Source organism: Nannospalax galili, unplaced genomic scaffold (genome assembly GCF_000622305.1).
Source record: "Nannospalax galili isolate Female #2095 unplaced genomic scaffold, S.galili_v1.0 scaffold300, whole genome shotgun sequence".
In the NCBI taxonomy this organism is placed as follows: domain Eukaryota; kingdom Metazoa; phylum Chordata; class Mammalia; order Rodentia; family Spalacidae; genus Nannospalax; species Nannospalax galili.
The window spans coordinates 1,163,857-1,183,982 of NW_008347322.1; the positions used below are offsets into that span (position 1 = coordinate 1,163,857).

Below are 20,126 nucleotides of genomic sequence, written 5' to 3' on the forward strand. Positions count from 1 at the left end.
CCGTCCATCCACCCACCCACCCATCCATCCATCCATCCATCCATCCACCCACCCACCCTATCAGCACCCTGACTACCTCTGTAGACTCACAGAGTGACAGATAGGAGAGGCCACTACCCCTCATGTTCCACTTCAAATTCTCTCTGATTGGTAGACTCTGGAACCCTTAGTGCAAAGGCATCTGGGAAATGTAGTTTTAGTCCCCTAGGTTGCAGAGTCTGCAATGGGAGGAGGCTGGCCCATGAGCTGTGCAGGGTGGGAATTCTCTCTGGGGCTGGATCTGGTCATGTGTGGAACAGCCTGTAAACAGCAATGGAGTTCTTACTTTCAAAGCTTTCTGAGGAACCTCATTTGCAGTGGGTGGTGGGTTTCAGGATCCTGTGAGCACGCCTGAGGGACTCTTACTTTGAAGCATGGACTTCCTGCTGGGGCACCCTGAGTACCACTCTCCTCCCAAAGGGCCTCTGAGCTGTGGGTTCTGGGAACTGCCCCTGGCTGGCTCCAGGTGACTTCTCCCTGGGCTCCGCTGTCACATCTCCCCTCGGGGGATGGGAGAGGGGAACCCTGGCCTCAGCCACATCTACCTATCCCCACCGATCATGCCACTTCTGAGTGGAATGCTTAACCTGGGTGAGGCGCTACCTCAAAGGGCAGACAGACACGGGAAGGAGATCTTGCCAGAGTTGAGCGTGCTGGACACTGCTCTGGAGTGCCCCACACCTTGTTTAGACTAAATATATCTCATTGTCTGGCACAGAAAGGCCCTGGCTGGTAGGAGGGGTGGCATCGGGCCTGGGAGAGGTCTGGTGGCCTTTTAAAAAACTTGTTACAACACAGGTCTGCAGACATCCCCAGGCAGACTGCTGGGAAACCACTCTCCACCTTCAGCAATGGGGAAACCAGGCTCCAGCCTAGTCTGGGAAGAATATCATAGCATAGATGCTGTGATGTGAGTCCAGGAAGCTCTACTAGGATCCCTGATCTCTTTCCCGGGCCTCTGCCAGCCTTGGAACTGAGTCTCGGAGATGACCCAGGGCTCTGTGCTCTGTCATTCTGGGCAGGTGTGTAGGACGCTGGCACAGCCGTCTTCCCACGGCCAGGTCCAGGCCTGGGACCGTGCCATGTGGCTTTGCTAGTGTGCTTAGCATTGCTTTTGATGCTCACTGGACAAGGGCCCAGTTAGGACTCTGTCACCACATACAGCACTGGGGAGGTGCCACAGACATGTAAATGACTCGCAGCTCATGTGGGCTGGGCACTGGATCATGGCCAAGAGCCACCCAGGCACACCAGAGGCCGTGAGAGGCAGGATTCTGAAACGAGTGGAAGCCAGCCTGGTCCAGTAGTGTGCTGGCTTCCCACAATGGGTCCTGCTGTCCTCCGTAATGACTTCCTGTGGAGGTGAGGAACCTTTTCTCTCTTGAGTGAACGATCAAGGACACAGCAAAGTTGACCATAGACCTGACTGCTTACACAGCCTCAGTACCCCAGGGTAATGGGTATGCAGCTAGGGCCATCATCTCTCAGAAACCCTGCCCTGAGGAAGCTGGTGTGACCACCCTTTCGTACCACCTTCTTATGAACAGTGCGGCTTCCTCCTGAGCCAGTCGCACAGTAACACCCACCCAGATGGACTGAGTTTAGGAAGGATTAGGCAGCCATGGGCAAGTCGACTCCAGCGTCCTGCTACCCGCAGATGTGGGCGCTGAGTTTTAACAGCACGCGTCATACCGTAACACAGAAGGGCCTAGGATGAGCGTGCAGGCTCAGGCACAGCTGGATCCAGGTGCCTACATGGCAAGGCAGGAGTCTGACTCTGCAATCCCTATGTTCCCTGGGGAAACCTGTACTCTCTGACTCCATCAGTGTACGCAGCCTAAAGAACATCAAATTCCTCTTTCGAGAGGACTGTCACAGGACGGAGTCACAGCGGCTCACCCTAGTCATGTGACAGGTGGTGTCATGCTGTGATTGGCCAGCAGAGCGGTCATGGTGGGCAGGTGGGTGCCTGCAGTGACTTGTTCTGTCACACCATCATGGACCTTATCCTCTGCCTGGGTGTCTGGGAGCCCCCTGTTTGCGCTAATGTGAGCTGGACTTCCACAGGAGACCACCTTGTCTGGGGCAGGTGTGCGGACAATGGTCTCATGATATGAGGGAAGGGAACACTGGCGGGGGGCGAGCATGTTTTATGTGTGGTGGTATCCTAGCTTCATTTCTGTGGTTGTGAAAAAACCCTAAACAAAAAAGCAGTGTGGGGAAGAAAGGGGTTTGCTTCAGCTTCCAATTCCCGACTACAGCCTATTGTTGTGGGGAGGCAAGACAGGCACTTAAACAGCTACCACACCACATCCACAGTCAGAAACAGAGAGAGACCAATCCTCGCTCATTCACTCGCTTGTGCTCATCTGATTTCCCACCTTGTACAGTTCAGGACCCCCTGCTTAAGGGAATCTTGCTGCCCACAGGGGGCCGATCTTCCCACATCAATCAACTTAAGACAGTTCCCCCACAGACAGGCACACAGGCAAATCCAGTGGGGGCAATCCTCACTGAGACACTCTTCTAAGGTGTTCTGTGTTGTGTCAAGTTGACAGTTAAAGCTGCTTCAAAGGTCAGGGGATCAGCTTCTGCCCCTAAAGGAGGGAGAGTCAGGACCTTCGGGAAGTGACATAAAGGCCCTGGGAGCATTCTCCTGTACACGGGGTCCAGGCCTAGGTCTTATGGGGGCAGATGGAAACCAGATACTTGCCGTAAACTGTTACGGGGGCAACGTGGGGGAGAACATCATGACGTGGAGAGATGGGAGGAGCCGGCAGTCCAGAGGTTGCCTGGCGATTTCTCAAGCTGTCAGTCACGCCCCCGTTGGAAAGAGCACTGTAGAGATGCTGGGCGGGGTGGGGTGGGGATGGGGACAGTGTGTCTACTAAAGCTTCCCAGTTGTGTCTAGGTGGGGGCGTGCAACAGACACATCCCCTCTTGCTGCTGCTGGAGGTGGAGCTTGCGAGAATCAGGCCAGTTGTGGATTTGGGGTAAGAAGGTCATATGGTTGTCAAACAAGGAATTTGGCCAGGGGTCATCAGAGGGGGCAGGTGAAGCTCTCATCCTGGTGTGGGACACTTCTAAGAGGTGTCCTTCCAGCTGCTGAGCAAGCCCCCAGCCTCTTGTGTGCACCAGAAGTTTCTGGGGAGGATAGTGGGGAGGGTGGTTTCCATGACCCTCTTTCCACTCTGGGTCTGACACAGCTTCTCTGTCTCTGCAGCTCAGCCAGTAGACCTCCTGAAGGTTCTAGATTTTCACAACTTGCCCGATGGGGTGACGAAGACCACAGGTTTTTGTGCATCGAGACGCTCTTCCAAAGGCCCAGATGTTGCCTACCGAGTCACAGAAGATGCACAGCTCAGCACGCCCACCAAGCAGCTGCTCCCTGGTAAGAGATGCCTGTGCCTGTTCTGGGTAGCAGGGTGCTGGGGACTTTGGGGCTCTGGCCAAGGGGCAGCAAAGAAGCCTGAGCGGCCGTAGGAGCAGAGGCACAGATGTGCTTTCCAGTAACTCTTCTCATTATAGTGCAAAACAGCCCTGAGAAGCCATCACAATTCAGAGGTTGATGTGCCAGGCTGAAGGGATGGATGGCCCCCAGGGGATAAAGTGAAGAGGCAGCTTGGGGTCACAGGAAAGGGAGCACTTGTATCTGGAAAGCAAAACCTAATTGGTGGCAGTAACATTAAGATCAGAGTTCAACATCTTGGCTAGGGGCTGACATGAAGACTCTTGATGGTTTGCTTTATTATATGCCTAGGGGAGCCTCGTTAAAGGAAGGTGCTAATCTAAATTGTATCTTGTAACGGTGCATGGGTCAGTTAGTCCCTGCCCTCCCACTGGCACTGATTAGCTCTCTGGGCCCTGTGAATGGGCGGGTGATGGCTGCCTCTTTCCCTGCCTCAGGAGGGGCTGCTGGCCTGGCCTAAGGTGCCCCGACTCCGCTGACCTGGGTAAGAGGCAAGCTGGGACCCTTGGGCAGACGATCACTTTCTAGGTTAGAAGTTTCTGTCTTTTGGTGGTCTGGATGTGACCCCAACACTAAACCAAAATTAGGCAGTTTTAGCAACCTGCACTGTCCCCCCAAAGGACATATTCCCACTGTCCCCCCGAAGGACACTCTCTCCGGCAGGGTCATCCCTTCTTCTTGTCCCCCCCATCTCCCAGTCTATCTCTGAAGCTATTGGCTTTAAGAGTGTGTCTGAGGAACAGTCTAGAGGCTTCTGTCCAGAGTTTCATTTTGAATGGATGCGTAACTCAGACGCCATCCCCCAACACTGCGCCTTGTAGCTCAGTAGAGATCAGGGGAAGCAGCCTCAGCCTAGCATCTCTAAGGAGCACACCCTTGGTGCAGAACCTTCTGGAGTCTCGGATACCCAGTCTAGAGAATGCCTAATTAACCTGCAAAGATGGGCACTCTGTCATGACCCCTTCAGAGTAGTGACCTAACTCTTGGTTGTGAGAAGCTGGGGGGACTCCAGACCTTACTTTTTGGAGACACGGAGTATTTTTTTGAGTCTCTGAGATGGAGAACCAGAGGCCTGGGCCCAGGAAAAGGCTGGAAGGTTCTGGGGACGGGGAAGGGCAGGGTATGACGCTGTCACAGGGGGATGGCTATGGGGAAAAGGCTGTGATCTTCAGACGGTCTGCTGATAATATTTTCTCTTGTCACCACAGTCACCTAAGCTGGGGTGAGGACAGAACAGGTTGCTAGAACTGTGTCTGTCACCCCGACCCCGCTTATCTTTCAGCAAGAGCTATTGCAGAATGAATTTCTGAATCATATGATGGGGATGCTTTTGTGTTTGTTGATATTTTGTTTTTGTTTTTGCGACAAGAGTCTTATACAGCACCAGGCTGGTCTAAAGCTGGCTAGCTGGCTATGTAGCTAAAGATGACCTTGAACTCCTGAATGTCCTGCCTCCACCTCCCACATGCTCCCACCGGCATGTGCTGCTGTGCCTGGCTTTAGACTGGCCTGACTGCTTGATCTTCTTTCTTTAACCTCCCCAGTGCTGGGGATCAGAGGCCTCCACAACTGTGCCTGGTTGGGTGTTTTGTTTCATTGTTTATTTTAATTCTTTTTCTTCAATAGGGTCTTCTGGATTCTAGGCTGGCCCCAAATTCGATTTATAGTGAAAGTCGACCTTGAGTTCCTGATCCTCCTGTTCCTACCTTGTCAGCACTAGGATTACGGGCATGCACCACCATGCAGTTTATGCAGTGCTGGGGATCGAACCCAGGGTTTCATGCATGTTTCGGAGAGCATTGTGCCAGCTGAATCCCAGTCCCAGCCCTGGGAATTTTTTTAAGGCTGTTTTTATTTTCCTGCCTTCAAATTATTAACCTGATTAGATACTCAAATACAGTCTTCTAGTATAATTAGGGTGCAGAGGGAGCTGGGTTCAGCACGGTGATTGCCTATCAAGGTGACTTGAGGGTATCTGAGAAGGATTTTCTGTGAGGTCCTGTCTGCAGGTCCTAGCTGGTCAGTCTGAGAAAGCTGTTCAGGGGACAGCTTTGCACATTGTCTGGGGTAGAGGCTTCATGCTTTGGAGCAGGTAGATGACCAGAAGGGTACTATACTTCAGACTGTTTGACAAATGTTTAGGAAATAGTTCAGACCTCGTGGGATGGCCTCCAGGGCACTTCCAGGCAACCACAGCAAGGCTGGGCCATGGTGTCCTGAGTGGAACATGAACAGATGGGCCACGTGGATCTGGGTCCCCAGAGAGGGGCCAGGAGTGTCACAGCCAAAAGAGACTGCAGAGACCTGCAAAGTGACATCCATGGCTCTTCCCTGTACTCAAAGTCCTTACTGTTTCCATGTCCAGCCAGGACCACCTGCTTGTAATGTCCACCAAACATGTAGTCCCCTCTAAAGATGACCAGAAGGAGGCAGCTCTCACAGGTCACCCTGTGGCAGGGTCTCTGACCTCAGATAGACACAGAGGCCTGGTCTCCATGGCTCCTGTGCTGGACATTGGCATCCTCTCTGTGTTTAGTTTCTCTGTTTGGAGGACCTCTTCCCTGCCCTTTGCCCAGAGACCCATCTTTACTCCAGGACCCAAACCTGCAGCAGGCTTTGGGTTCCAGTAGCATCTTCTGCCCAGCAGAATGACCCGCTGCCCCCACTGTCCCTTTTCCACCTGACTGGGCAAAGGCTTCAGGTCCAACCTGTCCACTGCTGACCACTGAAAAAAAAACATATGTCTCCTCTGAGTGCTGGCCCTGGACCATGGTCATGGGTAGAGGGTAGACCTGGTGCTGGCTGCCTGGGAAGGACATGTGACATAAAGACAGAATGGTTTGGGGGTCCCGTTCCATTTCAACATATGCCCAAGAGTTTGTACCTTGCCCCCACTTCCTGCACAGGAAACCCCACACAGTGGGATGAGGGGTCCCTGGTTGAAGGATGGCCTGCCCTTTGTACTCCCATACAGTGGGATGTGGGGGTCTCCCTGTTTGAAGGATGGCCTGCCCCCCTGCACTCCTATACAATACGGTGCATGGTCCTCTGGTTGAGGGAAGGTCCATCCTCTGTGCCCTAGTGCTGTGGGGTGCGAGGGGCCCCTTGTTGATGGCCGTGAGGTTGGAGGGCCTCTCTTTCCACTCCACATTGGGTCCCACATCTGTCAGGGGGTTGGGCCAACTATAGCTGTCTGTTCTCACCTGTGTCATTGACTGATGCAGGAAGGCTTGTGGGCCGGGCTGGGTGTCCCCAGAACAGCTCCATCCCATAGGTGACAGATGACAGCTGCTCTCTGGGGCCTGTCATCTCCCCCAGGTACAATGAACAGTCTCATGGGGAGGCCCAGGGAAGCAGGCAAGAATCCCTCAGCAAGGCCTTCACCCTGGCTACCGGGGCCATTGACACCCACCTCTTGCCTTGCTAACCACCCCCCCAAAGCTATCCACACTCTGCAGTGCTGTCCTGCCCCCCGCCTCTTTTTTTATCCACCCCCAACCACTGCACATTGGCAATTATGTAATTGATTTAATTGGTTAATTTATTTGATTGCTGTTTCTGTTGCCTGTGGAAGGAAGTTATCACTTCCTGGGTACAAGGACCGTATCTGTCCCCTGACTTCACCCTGGAGATTGGCACAGGGTAGGGGGCTCATCACAACTACTGATTACCCCATTGAGACTAGCCATGAATTAGCAGGCCTGTAACCATTGACTTGGAATGAGTCAGTTCCATGGCAACTGCATTTATTAGCCCCCTACTGTATTCTTACCATGGTGCCTTTGGGCATCAGTGGAAGGAAAGGGAGATGCTGGAGGGAAGGGGCTGGCTCTCAGCTGTGCTTGCCTCTCCGTGGCAGCTCCTCTGAGTGAGATGAATTAGGAAGTGCTGGGCAGCGGAGACTCACTTCTCCCAGACTCCCAGCAGCCTAGATTACGGTGTCACGATGAGAAGGGACCTTCCTAAAGTGACTATAAATCCATTGTTATTTTGCCAGGAGAGAGATTAATGTTGAATATAATTCATCTTTTTCAGGTTTTATCTGAGCTTAGAAAATTTGTTACCATAGCGATTTTAAACTTCGAGAAAGAACAGTTTAATGAGCTGGGAGAGAAGGGCTTGAGGTCCTCAGCCATGCATCACGCCTGATAAAGTGAACTCTCTCATTTCCCATTCTTCAATTATTTCAGTCAGCAGTGACTGCCAGGGACACAGAGTCAGGTTGGGACTGGAGGTGGGAGTCACTGATTCAGGTCATCACTGCATGGCCCACCCTGGACAAAGACAGTGATCTTTAGGTCACTTCAGGCTCAGCACCACCCTGGGCCCTCAGTGACCACTTACTCCCAGGGACAAGACCCTACCACTGGCATGGCCGGTTGGGGGCTCCTACTGGGCACACATGGCAGGTCTCACTGCCCACCAGCACCAGCTGAGGCTGGGACCTCCATCCCCTTCATATCCCTACATCTGGGGGACAGTGTGACGACCAGGGCAGTGAGGCAGTGGTGAGACCTCATCAGTCTCATTCCAAGCAGCTTCTCTCTGGGAGGTGGAAGGTCTGCTGTGTGTTCCTCAGTAGAGCCTGCCTGTCCTCAGGTTGCTGCACTGACCACTCTTACCTGCCGCCAGAGCGGCCCAATATTGTGGTCTAATCCCCAAGGGAGACAGTCATGCTGCTGAGCACAGCAAACAGGTCCCTGTGCACCCAGCCTCTTTACACAGGTGCCTGACCCAGGCTGGGATGCCTGGCTATTCGTTATCAGACCTTAGGACCCCTTCGTGAGGGTCATGACCCCACAGGTGTTTTTTTTTTTCCATCCATTCCTGCCCACTGTGCCCTGTGCCACCCCTTGGGGCTTGAACAGTTTTGCCGTCTAGAGCACCCGCAGCCCTCATGAGCTCAGACTTGGAGGGGGCAGCAGGCAGGTGTGGCCTTCCGCTCTGGGTGAGGTCTTCTCCCAGCACGGCACCTGCAGTATGCAATTCCATCAGCAGAGGGTGCCCTTAGATAGCTTTGTGTGGGAGTTGCTGCAACCCTGCTTTGCCACCTGCAGTAGAGGCCTCCTGGGCCAAGTGGTAGACCTTGTTCCAGTTCTAAAGGGGAGATGGGGTTCGTGAGACACTACTCTTGCCCTGTCTAAGCCCATAAGCCAGACTCCAGACCTCTGCAGGAGGGACAGAGTGGCTCAGTGGCACCTCCCACCTCTCTCCTTCATCAGCCAGTCCTTGCTGACACCTTTCTGGGGCTCAGCGACCCTGAGTGACCCAGAGAGACACACCATCTATGGGTGGGAGAGGGTGACCCTGGATCACTCTCTTGAGCATTAATTAACTGAGCTGCACCTCCCCTGTCAGCACTGGGCTCCTGGCAGGATCATGTGTGCTGGGACCACAGCTCACCTCTCCACCATGATCAATGGTGAGGTAGCACCCAAGGTGCTGTTACAGAGTTTGGGACCACTGGGAAGGACTACCCAGGCTCAAAAAGTTCCAAATCAGCCAAATTAAGCTTTTACAATTTTGCTAGGATTTTAAAGAAAAAGAAATCCTCAGGGCAGACGAGCTGGTCATCCTGGCAGCTGCCTTGAGGAGGTGAATCGTGGAAGGAAAGTCATGGGAGCCGTGCAGGTTTAGTGCCTGCCTCGTGGTCAGACACATGGCTGACTGGCAGTGACAGGCTGGGAGAAGGAAGCTTTAGAGAAAAAGTGAAGAGATGCAGATGCTAGGGGCGGCCCAAAGCCTTCAAGAAGGCATGTTCAGTAAGAAAGGCGTGAAGAAGAAAAGGGAAGTGGCAGCAACTCACAGACTACATGGCTGTAGCCAGGAAGTTCTGCACCCATAGGCGGGATTACAGGCAGGAAAAGTCGCTATCTCATTAACACACTAGGTGTTCCACCCATCTACTTAGCATAACCCGCCTTCCTAGGGGCGGTCCTATGATCAGATGATTGACCAGTTAAATGGAGGTGCTTAGGGGTATTACATATCCCATCAAGCCTCAGCCAAAGGAAGCCTCGGGAGTGGGTTTAGGCACCCTTGGGACCTGCCTGTGTTGTAAGGAATAATCTCTCGCCCATCTACTTAGCATGACCCGCCTTCCCAGGGGCGGTCCTATGACCAGATGATTGACCAGTTAAATGGAGGCGCTTAGGGGTATTACATATCCCATCAAGCCTCAGCCAAAGGAAGCCTCGGAAGTGGGTTTAGGCACCCTTGGGACCTGCCTGTGTTGTAAGGAATAATCTCTCCTGTTCAACCTACTAGAGATTGGTTTTTCTTTCTTTTTTTATATATTTTATTTATTATTTTTATGTGTATGAGTGTATTGCCTGCATGTAGGTAAGTGCACCCGTGTCATGCAATACCCACGGAGGACAGAAGAGGCTGTCAGATCCCCTGGGACTGGAGTCATGGACAGTTGTTAGCTGCCATGTGGGTGCTGGGATTCGAACCCAGGTCTTCTGTAAGAGCAGTCAGTGTTGTGCAATGCCCGAGGAGGTCAGAAGAGGGGTTCAGATCCCCTGGAACTGGAGTTACAGATGTGGGTGCTGGGAATCAAACCCAGGTCCTCTGCAAGAGCAGCCAATGCTCTTAACCACTGAGCCATTTCTCTAGTCCTGAGATTTGGTTTTTTATAACATTTAAATTTGGAGTCTTTTTATTTCCACCTTTTCTTTAATTTGCATGTTATGGAAGAAATCTCAGAAAGTGTGCGTCTAGTTGAGCCCCAGGCCTGTGGCCTCCCACAGCCCTCCCCTCTGCTCTTCCCCTTCTCCTGTGAGAGGCGCTGAATGAGACACACTGTGCCCAGCTACCCATGTAACAGAGGGCAGAAAGATGCTTCAGAAACTGCCTCCGCTCAGGGCAGCTCGCATGGTCTAGCAGGTCCTAAGTAGGGTTTATACACGGAGGCCTAGGATAGAAGCAGGGAGAGGGTGCTGTGTGCTCCTCCCTGGGGGGACCACCAGGCTCTTCCCCTTCTCCTGTGAGAGGCGCTGAATGAGACACACTGTGCCCAGCTACCCATGTAACAGAGGGCAGAAAGATGCTTCAGAAACTGCCTCCGCTCAGGGCAGCTCGCATGGTCTAGCAGGTCCTAAGTAGGGTTTATACACGGAGGCCTAGGATAGAAGCAGGGAGAGGGTGCTGTGTGCTCCTCCCTGGAGGGACCACCAGAGTTTCCTGGAAATGCATGAACTGAACCACGCCTTTCTTGAAGGGCAGCTTGGCCACGCGGTGATGGAGCAGGCTACAGGAGTGGTTTGATCAGAGAGCCGCAGGTGGCTGTGTGGCACCGCGTGCCACAGAGGCAGCCAGCTACCTGGATTGCTTTCCTGCTGCTTTCTGTGGCTGGCCAGGATTGGGGTCCCCTGCTGTCTTCTCACCCTGTCCTCTGTTCCAGAGTCCGTGTTTCCTGAGGACTTCTCCATCCTGACCACCTTGAAAGCCAAGAAAGGCAGCCAGGCCTTCCTGGTCTCTATCTACAATGAGCAGGGCATCCAGCAAGTTGGCCTGGAGCTGGGCCGCTCACCTGTCTTCCTCTATGAGGACCACACCGGGAAGCCAGGGCCTGAAGAATACCCACTCTTCCCAGGCATCAACCTGTCAGATGGCAAGTAAGTGCCCTGTTGAAGGAGGAAGTCCTGGAGAGCCCTGGCAGGACAGGGCAGTGAAGCAGCTGTGTAACGGGTGATACATGACTCCTGAATGCAGGGCACCAGTAAGACAGCCCTGGACCTGGAGTCGAATCCTGGGTTCTGAGCTTGTCTAGACTCCTGAGGAGTCCTTGTTCCTCCTTCGCCCTATCCCTGTGGAATGGGCTAAGTACATTGCGCATTGGCCCTTGGTCAGAAGGGACATAGGAGATTGTGAGACCATGCCCAGCTTGTTCTCAAAGGGATTTATCATGTCCTCAGATCTGTCGCTGTCTCCATGTGAGTAAATAATTTAAAACAAAGGCCTGTCCCGCCAGAATTCTGCTGGGGACACCACTAATGCTGGTGATCATCCCACGGGGCAACCGTGAGGTCTCCGGGCCGTGGTTCCTGCATTCTCCAGCAAGATTTTGTGTCAAGCCATTGTGTCCACCCCTTCCCAGTAAAGGGCAGTACCTCAGTGGCCATGGGGGTTCAGATTCCACACAGGAATCTGAGGGCCCCTTCTGATGTCACATTGTGGCTGCAGCCCCGCAGCCTCCCCCTGACTTTTTCCCGTGGTTGTAACGGCTACTGCTGGCTGGCCAGGTGAGCCGGCCACACTCATTTCTTCCCTTGGATGGGTGAGAGAGGGTTCAGTGGTGCGTCACTGAGTGCTGTCCCCTGCCCACCAGGTGACATCAGGTGACAGGGCACATCAGCTAAATGAGCTCATGGAGTTTGCCTGACTGTCCTCTTCTGAAAGGCAAGAAATCTGAGGTTCTGAGGGTCAGGGGGATCAGATAAAAGTACAATTTTCTGCCTCTTACATCTTTCCCGAACAGCGCCTGTATTAAAATCATTCCTGTAAATCGACCCCTGTTGACCCCTGTAAATAAAGGGATTGTTGCTAAAACTTCCTTGGGGAGGGAGATGTAAACAAGTCTGCCTCCTCCAAATGTCCTAGTGACTCACTGAGTTACAATTCCATCAGAGCAGTTACAATTCCTTATAGAGCAGGCTGTGGTGTTCCCCTCCGACGCCTCACTGGAAAGTCTTCATCCAGCATGCATAGATGATAGCTTCCCCATAGGCAAACAGGTGGAACTGCCCCTCCCCCAGCCTTCCTAGGACGCTGCCCCTCCCCTGGCCATGTGCCTAGAACAGGCTGGGAGGAGTGGCTGGATACTCATGTGATGCTCGTGTGAGGGTCACATGACCCTCCCCACTCCTCCTCCTGTGAGGGATGGCCAACAGCCCAGCTGTGAGGATCTTTTGCAAGTGGGCACAGCTGAGCTCCTGAAGATGGACAGTCTGGTGGTGGTTTGGTCTATATTTGGCTTGACAGAACAGAACTCTCAGAAGCCAAAGAAAAGTTTTCCTGGTTGCGCTCAAAGAGGAGAGAGACAGAGAGACGCCTCTTTCAGTGAGCACAAGCACTTTCTGGGATAAAAGCATTCATTTCTCCCTGCCGTATTCACAAAGGGGAAAGAAGCTTATTGTGGCCGTGAAAAAGCCAAGCTGCTCCAGAACCAGCAAGTGTGTTTCCTGCTTTGACTCCTAGAGAGAGCAACATGTCTCGACGTAGGCTCAAACTTGTCACTCTAAGGCTTTGCAGTGTGTCGCCCTGGGGACTCCGCTAGGCGGTTACGTGGCTGGCCTTCTGTGATACACGCCTCCTTCCCCACTGACTGACTGTTTCTTTGCAGGTGGCACCGAATTGCTCTCAGTGTCCACAAGAAAAATGTCACCTTAATCCTCGACTGTAAAAAGAAGATCACGAAATTCCTCAACCGCAGTGACCACCCCATAATCGACACAAACGGCATCTTTGTGTTTGGCACCCAGATCCTGGATGATGAAATGTTTGAGGTAGGCAGGAGGTGGGTGGTTCCCCTGTGCCACTTGGGACTCATGCCTCTAAATGGTGACTTCTCCTGTGGAACTTCCACAGCTGCTATCGAAGGCCTGCCTCCTTGGTTGGGGACCAGCTGGCCTGTGTTGTGGTCTGAAGCCTCTACCATGGCCAATGGGATGCGAGTAGAGAGATCAGAGCAGCTGCCACATGAGGGCCAGGCCATGATGGTTGTCCAATCAGCCCAGTACGCAGCTCCTGGGTACCAGCTTGGGATAGACATGGGGCTTGGGCAAGCTTGCTGTGATTGGCACCTTCTGATTGGTAAGGGCCGTGCTGAGAAGAGGCAGTGTCTTCTGGGCAGACACGGAGGGCAGGGCTGCGTCACCAGGTGAGATTGTTAGGAGGGTGTTCCAGCAGAGCCTGCTTCCCTGGGAAATACTCTGGAAACGGGAGCAGAGCTGGGCCTGCACTTTAGTCCCCATAGCCCTCTGGTCCAGTGTCGGACATGGGAGTATGGTGGGAATTGCCGAGCCCCAGGAAGAAGGTTGAGAGCTTATGCAGGTGACCAGGGGTCTTAACAGACCACCTAAACCAGTTGGACTAGTACAGCAACTGTAGCCATCCCTGAGGTCTGTGTCCCGAGAGAGAGCTGGGGACCGATGCACCCCTGGCTTGGACTGGGATGCTTGGCCTTGTGCCTTGTTTTTAACACATCTTCAGCTCTGTGGAAGATTTGGTAGCACAGGGCTCCCTGGCCCCAGGGGTTTAAACAGCACCTGGAAAATGATCTCCAAAGGCTGTCTTGGCTGTCAAGGTACCACCCAAGGGCTGGACGGGACGGACAGGTCTCGGGGGTGGGGTGTCTTCCCAGACTCCTCGGGGCCATGTGAATGCTGTTTTTTCTCTGTGTTGAAGCGCTGCCCTGCATGTGCTGTCTGTCCTACTGAGACTTGCGGATGGTGTCAGGGATGTGATGGGGTTCTGGAGCCATGTTTTTAACTGGATGCAGTGCCTGTGTGGGGGTTAGGCCAAGGTCAGCTAGGGGTAGGTCGGACAGAGCCTGTGGTGATCAGCTGAGGAGAGGCCAGGATAGCTGCTGTGTGGGAACAGGGTGGCTGGAAGGGTGTGATTGGATCTGCTGCATCCAGCTGCCCTTCTGGGCTGTTTGCTTGATGCTGCAGCCTGGGGATCTGCAGGGAAAGGCAAGCACATGGGTCTTGCAGATTCTACCAAATCCTGCAAGCTATGGAGTCACCGTCGGGGCAGGTTTTAGACCTGACCTGTGCAGGGATCTGGGATGAATGCTAGGATGACTGGGTGTGCTGAGCCAGGCGGAGACGGCTGCTGGTGTCTCCTGCGAGCTGGTGCTGGCATTGGCCCTGGGGTCAAATGCTGCTTTAACCACTTTTCTGGTGGGAGGGTCTAGGCAAAGCTGGGAATGTTGTTGAGCCTTAGGACTCTCCTGGAGAGACGGCTGCTGGTGTCTCCTGCGAGCTGGTGCTGGCATTGGCCTGGGGTCAAATGCTGCTTTAACCACTTTTCTGGCGGGAGGGTCTAGGCAAAGCTGGGAATGTTGTTGAGCCTTAGGACTCTCCTGGGGAGTGTGGAAGGGAACAGGGGCACCTGAAGTGGGGGAGAGGACCCCAGGCAGCGGTGCCAGGGCAGCTCAGACACCCATGTTGACCGATCTCTGAAGGTGCAGGGTACAAGGGTATCACAGAGCTGAGCAGACTGTTGTGTCTGAGTGAATTTGCCATGCAGTAGCTGTGTTAGGCTGTGCAAAATCCTTGTCTCAGGGCTGGAGAGATGGTTCAGTGGTAAAGAGCACCAGCTGCCCCTGCAGAGGACTTGGACTTGGTTCCCAGCACCTACATGGTGGCTAACAACCATCTGTAACTCCGGTTCCAGGGGATCTGATGCCCTCTTCTGACCTCTGCAGGCATTGTACAACACGGGTGTACATACATGCATGCAGGCAATACATTCATACACATTAAAAAAAAATCCTGTCTAGTCTGCACGTGTGTTATCATGTGCTTTCATCATAAAGGCTTAGGAAGGTTTGTGTCTTTAAAAAATTGTGTGTATGTGTTGTATGTGTGTGTGCAAGTTCATGTTTATATACAAGTGTACATGTACATGTGTGTGCGTGTGAAGGCCAGAGGTCAATGTTGACTGTCTTCCTCAGTCACCCTGCACCTTGGTGTTCTCTCACTGAATCTGGAGGTCACTGATTTGGCCAGAAACTATCCAGGGATTGTCTGTCTCCCCAAGGCTACTTTTCCTGGTGTGTACCCCCACACTGGGTGTTTTACATGGGTTGTCAGGATCCCAACTCAGGCCCTCATGCTTGTGTGGGAAGCCCTTTACTGACGGAGCCATCTCCCCAACCTCCTGTAGCATCGTCTTAAAAGACAGAACCCTGTAATGGAACAGCAAGAGTTGTTTCCCCCAGCACCCGTGGGAAGCGCTACTGCCGGAGGGAACCTTTGAAGATTAGACCCCCGGCCCAGAGGCCTTGGCAGAGTTCCCTCCCTAGCTGAGGCTTATTTTACCATTTGCAGAATGGGGGCAATCATCATGCCAACTGTGTGTGTGGGGGTGCAAGAACCGATCCACAGAAGACATGCACCCACGTAGTCCACAGTAAGCATCTGTAACCATTACTGGCTTGTGTTAAGAATGAAGACAGCTCCTAATATTTGAGCCCACACCGGTCCTGGACTGCAGAGCCCAGTTTTGCTTCCTGGGATTTGTTGTGCCATATACGGTGCAGATCTCACCCTGTAACTGATGCCGGGCAGCTGACTTGGAACTGCAGCACGGTGCAGATCTCACCCTGTAACTGATGTCGGGACATGGTGCAGATCTCACCCTGTAACTGATGCCGGGCAGCTGACTTGGAACTGCAGGTTGTGTGTGTTCACTGCCCTGTATTTCTGGTGAGCTGTTTCTCCTACTGTGGAATTAGATTTGAGGGAGAGCAGCTGCCAGGAGCCGGGGTTTTTTGTTGACCACAAGTTGTTAATGGTCTGAGGCCGTGTTTTCCCAGCCCCAGGGTTTCCTGGCTGTTAGCTGTGCTCACGGCGGGAAATTGGACCTGTCTTTCTTAATGAAGACCAGGGAGGGCAGCGAGGCGGAGGGTGGTCAACGGGGACTTTTCTTCTTCTTTGTTGTCTAATGGTGTAATGATGGAGGTGGGGGACCGGCCTCAGCTCCCACAGAGGTGGAGGACCGACCTCAGCGTCCACAGAGGTGGAGGACCGACCTCAGCTCCCACAGAGGTGGAGGACCGGCCTCAGCATCATTTTGTGTCCTGCAAGTGAAACAGAATTTTCATTCCATTGGAAATAGAGGTGATTTAACTCCTGGCTTTCCAGAAGGTTCCGGATAACAGCACTTGCTGTATTTTCATCTTCACCGATTTCTTCTCTAGAAGGTTCTTGAAAAGGAGGGGCTGGCGCTGCTGGAAAGTACTTCAAGGGCCAATTCTTCTGGTAGTTTTCCTAAAGCTCTGTGGCTTTGGGGGAGTGTGGGTGGCGCGTGGGCACTGAGGGCACGGGCTCATGGCACTTCCTGCTTAGGGCCGTTTCCAGATGGGCTACCCAGACTCCAGAGGGCTTGTTGGAGCCCCAGGGAATCTGGGGTGCAAGGCCTCACAGAAGCCTGTTTATACGGAGTGAAATCTTTTTGAGGGAGACAGCTAGGAAGGAGACTTCCAGGACTGTGGTTAAGGCTTCTCCTGCAGCTTAAAGCTCTGCTTCACGGCACACACGTCGGGCACAGCTCTAGTGACCGTGGCAGGCATCGACAGTCGGCAGGCAGCTGCTGGCTCCCTTGGGCCTGGCCTCTTCTTTGTTCTCAGCTCAGGTCTGAGTCCTGAGGCTGCCCTGCTGTTTGGGGTTGGGGGTATGTTAGGCATGCCAGTCCTTTGCAAAGTAGGGGAGGAAGTAAAGGTGTATAGAGAGACTTCTGAATCCTACTTGGTGCTCAGTGTCTACATCTGTAAAATGGGTATGATGTGGCCACTGCTGTGGGGCTGAGTGAAATGCCAGACCCTAGAGGGCTACAGGGGACCACCTTGACCTAGGCCCTAGGTGGTCAGAGCTGGTGGCCAGCAGCAGTGACTGCCTTTTCCATCGGGGCAAAGACCCAAGCTGCCCTTATCTGACTTCTCTAGATTCACCTTGCAGTTAAGGTCCTGTGACTCCCCCTCAGAGGTGAGGGCCTTGAGCCTGGGCAGAGCTGAGCTCCGTGGCCATGCCCCTGCCTCTGCCTGAGCCAAGGGAATGAACTGGTAGACTTATACCAGCCTTAGTGTTCCTGGAAGACGTGGTCCCAGCTCTCCCCTGCCATCTCTGAAGGCCCCTGCCAGGTGTGGACTACCGTCCCCATCCCTGGGGCCCCATCCTGGCTGGGGCTTTGGGGCTCACCAGGGCCTCATCTGGTGGTCTCCCTTGCTAACTGGGCGAACCGCATTGCATGCTGGCATGTTCCTGAAGGGCATGCTGAGGGTGTCCTGTATATATTGAGTCTGTCCCTTCCCTTCCATGTGCCTGAAGTCTGAGTTGGAGGAGGTGCTGGGCAGGTCAAGGCCCCAGAATGCAGGAACTAAGAATGGGGTGGGTAGAAGTGAGCTGTTCTCTGTTGGGGTGGGGTAGACTAGCCTTAGCCTTACGGACAGGGTACTAGACAACAGCAGCTCTGTGCTCTGCCCTCCCAGCAACTCTCAAGGCCCTGGGAGCTGGCACCAGGGCGGTCACCCAGCACGCCTGCAGATAGGACCTCTGAAATCAGGGCAGGCCCTTCTCCAACCATGGTGGGATCATGAATCATGGTGGAACCCTTGGTCTGGAGCTCTAGCATCAGCTCCTGTGACTCTGCATGAGCTGAGGACATCAGAGTCCCCTGGCCTGTGGTGTCTATGAAGCTTGGAACCTTCCAGAAAAACCAGAGCATGCTCTTTTCCAGAGCAGAAGCTCCCTGAACTGACTGACCTACATGACTGTGACCTTGACCTGACAAGCACCCTTGGCCACCGGCCCCATCCTGGTACTGCCAGCCCCACCTGGTCCATGAGGGTGCTGACTTGGTGACGATGTGTGCCCCTCTTGGTTTCCTGCTGTCTGTAGATCTAGGGCCAGCCAGTGCTCTCGAGGGAAGGAGGGACAGGGCCTGGTGTCCTCTGCCTGTTTCAGGGCCTTGCCGTGGAAGGCCCTCTTGCAGAGTGCACCAGGAAGAGGGCATGGAGGAGGCCAAGGCCCCCGGGGATGGCCAGCTGCCAGCTCTGGGCTAGGAGCCAAACGTGCTTTTAAGATGTTGAATGTTTCAAGGGGCAACAAGACCAAACAGACTGCAAACTCCGCTTTCTCTGTGCATCCTGCGTGCTGGCGGGTGCCTCTGCCTGCTGACCGCACCTCAGAATTCGAGGAAGGCCAAGTGTTCACCTAATTCAGGCTTCCCTGTGTCCAGGAGTCCTGACTTTTCCACTGACATATTCTTTCCTGGAACCTGCTCTGGGCTAAGAACAGGCTGTGCTGGGGCCATATTTCACAGCCGGCCCAAGGTGATCTGGCTTTCTTGCAGGAGTGTGAGCTGAGAGCCAGCCGTCCTCTGTGTGGATGGGAATTAGCGTCCTGGTGTCATGGGGAGATGTCACCAATGTGGCCCAAGACCCAGGCCGGGGCTCTAACTCCAAGTCTGAGCCTCTGGACCCTTCTAGGAACCCTTGTCCTCCAGCTTCTTGCCTGCCCACTGAGGGCCTCCCTGAGTTTTTATGGAACCAGACACGTAGCTCAGGCCTGTGGTCTAGTGGGATGCAGAGCTAACAAAAAAGGACTTGTGTGACCAGGGGCTGGCAGGAGGTGAGAAACTGCTGCAGACAGAGCTGGGCGCAGCCTGTGAGGGCGCCGCTGACTGGTGGGCTATCTGCAGAGTCCCAGAGAGCCGCTTCCTTGACATCGTGGGCTGTTGGCTGAACACAGCTTTTCCTACCTACATTTACACATCCCTCTGGGAGTGCTCTGGGCCCCTGCAGGTGGGGAGGTGGAAACTGTCAGTACCAGGTGCTAGGAGCTTGGGTCTCAAGATGGGAAGGGAAGACTTGGGCTCTCAACTGCACATACTGGACAGTACACAGTGGCCAGGCCCAGCAGCAGATGGGAGCAGTGCCCCTTGGAGGGCATGGCGTGTGTGTGGGGGGTCCTTCTGGCTCTGCACTAACACTTAACTCTTCCTCGTCCTGTTCTTTTGGCATCCACGCATGTTTAATGTAGGTGCTGCCTCTGGCCATCTTGGGCTATCATGCCTGTGCTCTGGCAGACTGAGTGCATACACCTCAGCATGTACCCTTCCTATATGTATGGCATGTATGATGTGTGTGTATGAATGTATGAATATAGGTGTGTATGCTATAGCATATGTGTGGAGGTCAGAGGACAACCCCCACTGTCCATCCTCTCCTTCTACTTTGAGTCAGGATTCCCTGTTGTTCACTCTTTCCTACACCAGGCTAGCCCACAGACTCCTAGGGACTCTCCCGTCTCTGCCTTCCATTTCAGTGTAGGAACACTGACATTACAGACATGGGCTACTGTGCCTGGCATGATGTCATTGGACAGGGCTTGACTTCCAGCATTCAGTCAGCCCTGTCTCCTGGGAGATGGCTGTTGCTCACAGTTTCCACGGAATAAACCTGACACCCTCACAGGCCAAACAAGAGAAGGGGCTGGATCCCTGCTCCACTACACATGGCCTCAGCACTGTGCCTCACTGGGTCCCTAGAAGCAAAGATCTCTCCCATGTGGTTAATTGCCAGCAACTTCACTTGATGGATCACCAAGCAGGGTCACCTGCCCCGTGTGGCCAGGCCCAGCTCAGGCCAGGCCCAGCACCTGCTCCCAAAGCCCTGCCCTTCCTGGACGTCATGGCTGGGGAATTGGAAGCTACTTGGGAGTGCCCAGTGCCCTGCCCCTAGGTGTGCATGCTAGGTGGCTAGGAGAGGACTTTCCCAGGCTGGTCTAGGGACACAGGCCAAATGGAGGTCCCCAAAACATGTCTCAGCTCCAACCCTGCAACACAGGAGGAGTATGACTTTATTGAAAACGGAACTTTTGTGGATGGA

The 20,126-nt window shown here is 53.7% G+C and overlaps 1 protein-coding gene across 3 annotated transcripts in view; it reads left to right on the forward strand.

Annotated features, from left to right (window-relative positions):
- Col5a1 (collagen type V alpha 1 chain) overlaps positions 1 to 20,126 on the forward strand; it is a 166,090-nt gene that overhangs the window by 34,047 nt on the left and 111,917 nt on the right. For all 3 annotated transcript variants that reach the window (XM_008843928.3, XM_029568755.1, XM_017800837.2), the window contains exons 2-4: positions 3,263 to 3,430; positions 10,914 to 11,127; positions 12,855 to 13,017. In XM_008843928.3, the coding sequence (XP_008842150.1) occupies positions 3,263 to 3,430; positions 10,914 to 11,127; positions 12,855 to 13,017 (545 nt within the window). The remainder of the gene's footprint in view (positions 1 to 3,262; positions 3,431 to 10,913; positions 11,128 to 12,854; positions 13,018 to 20,126) is intronic.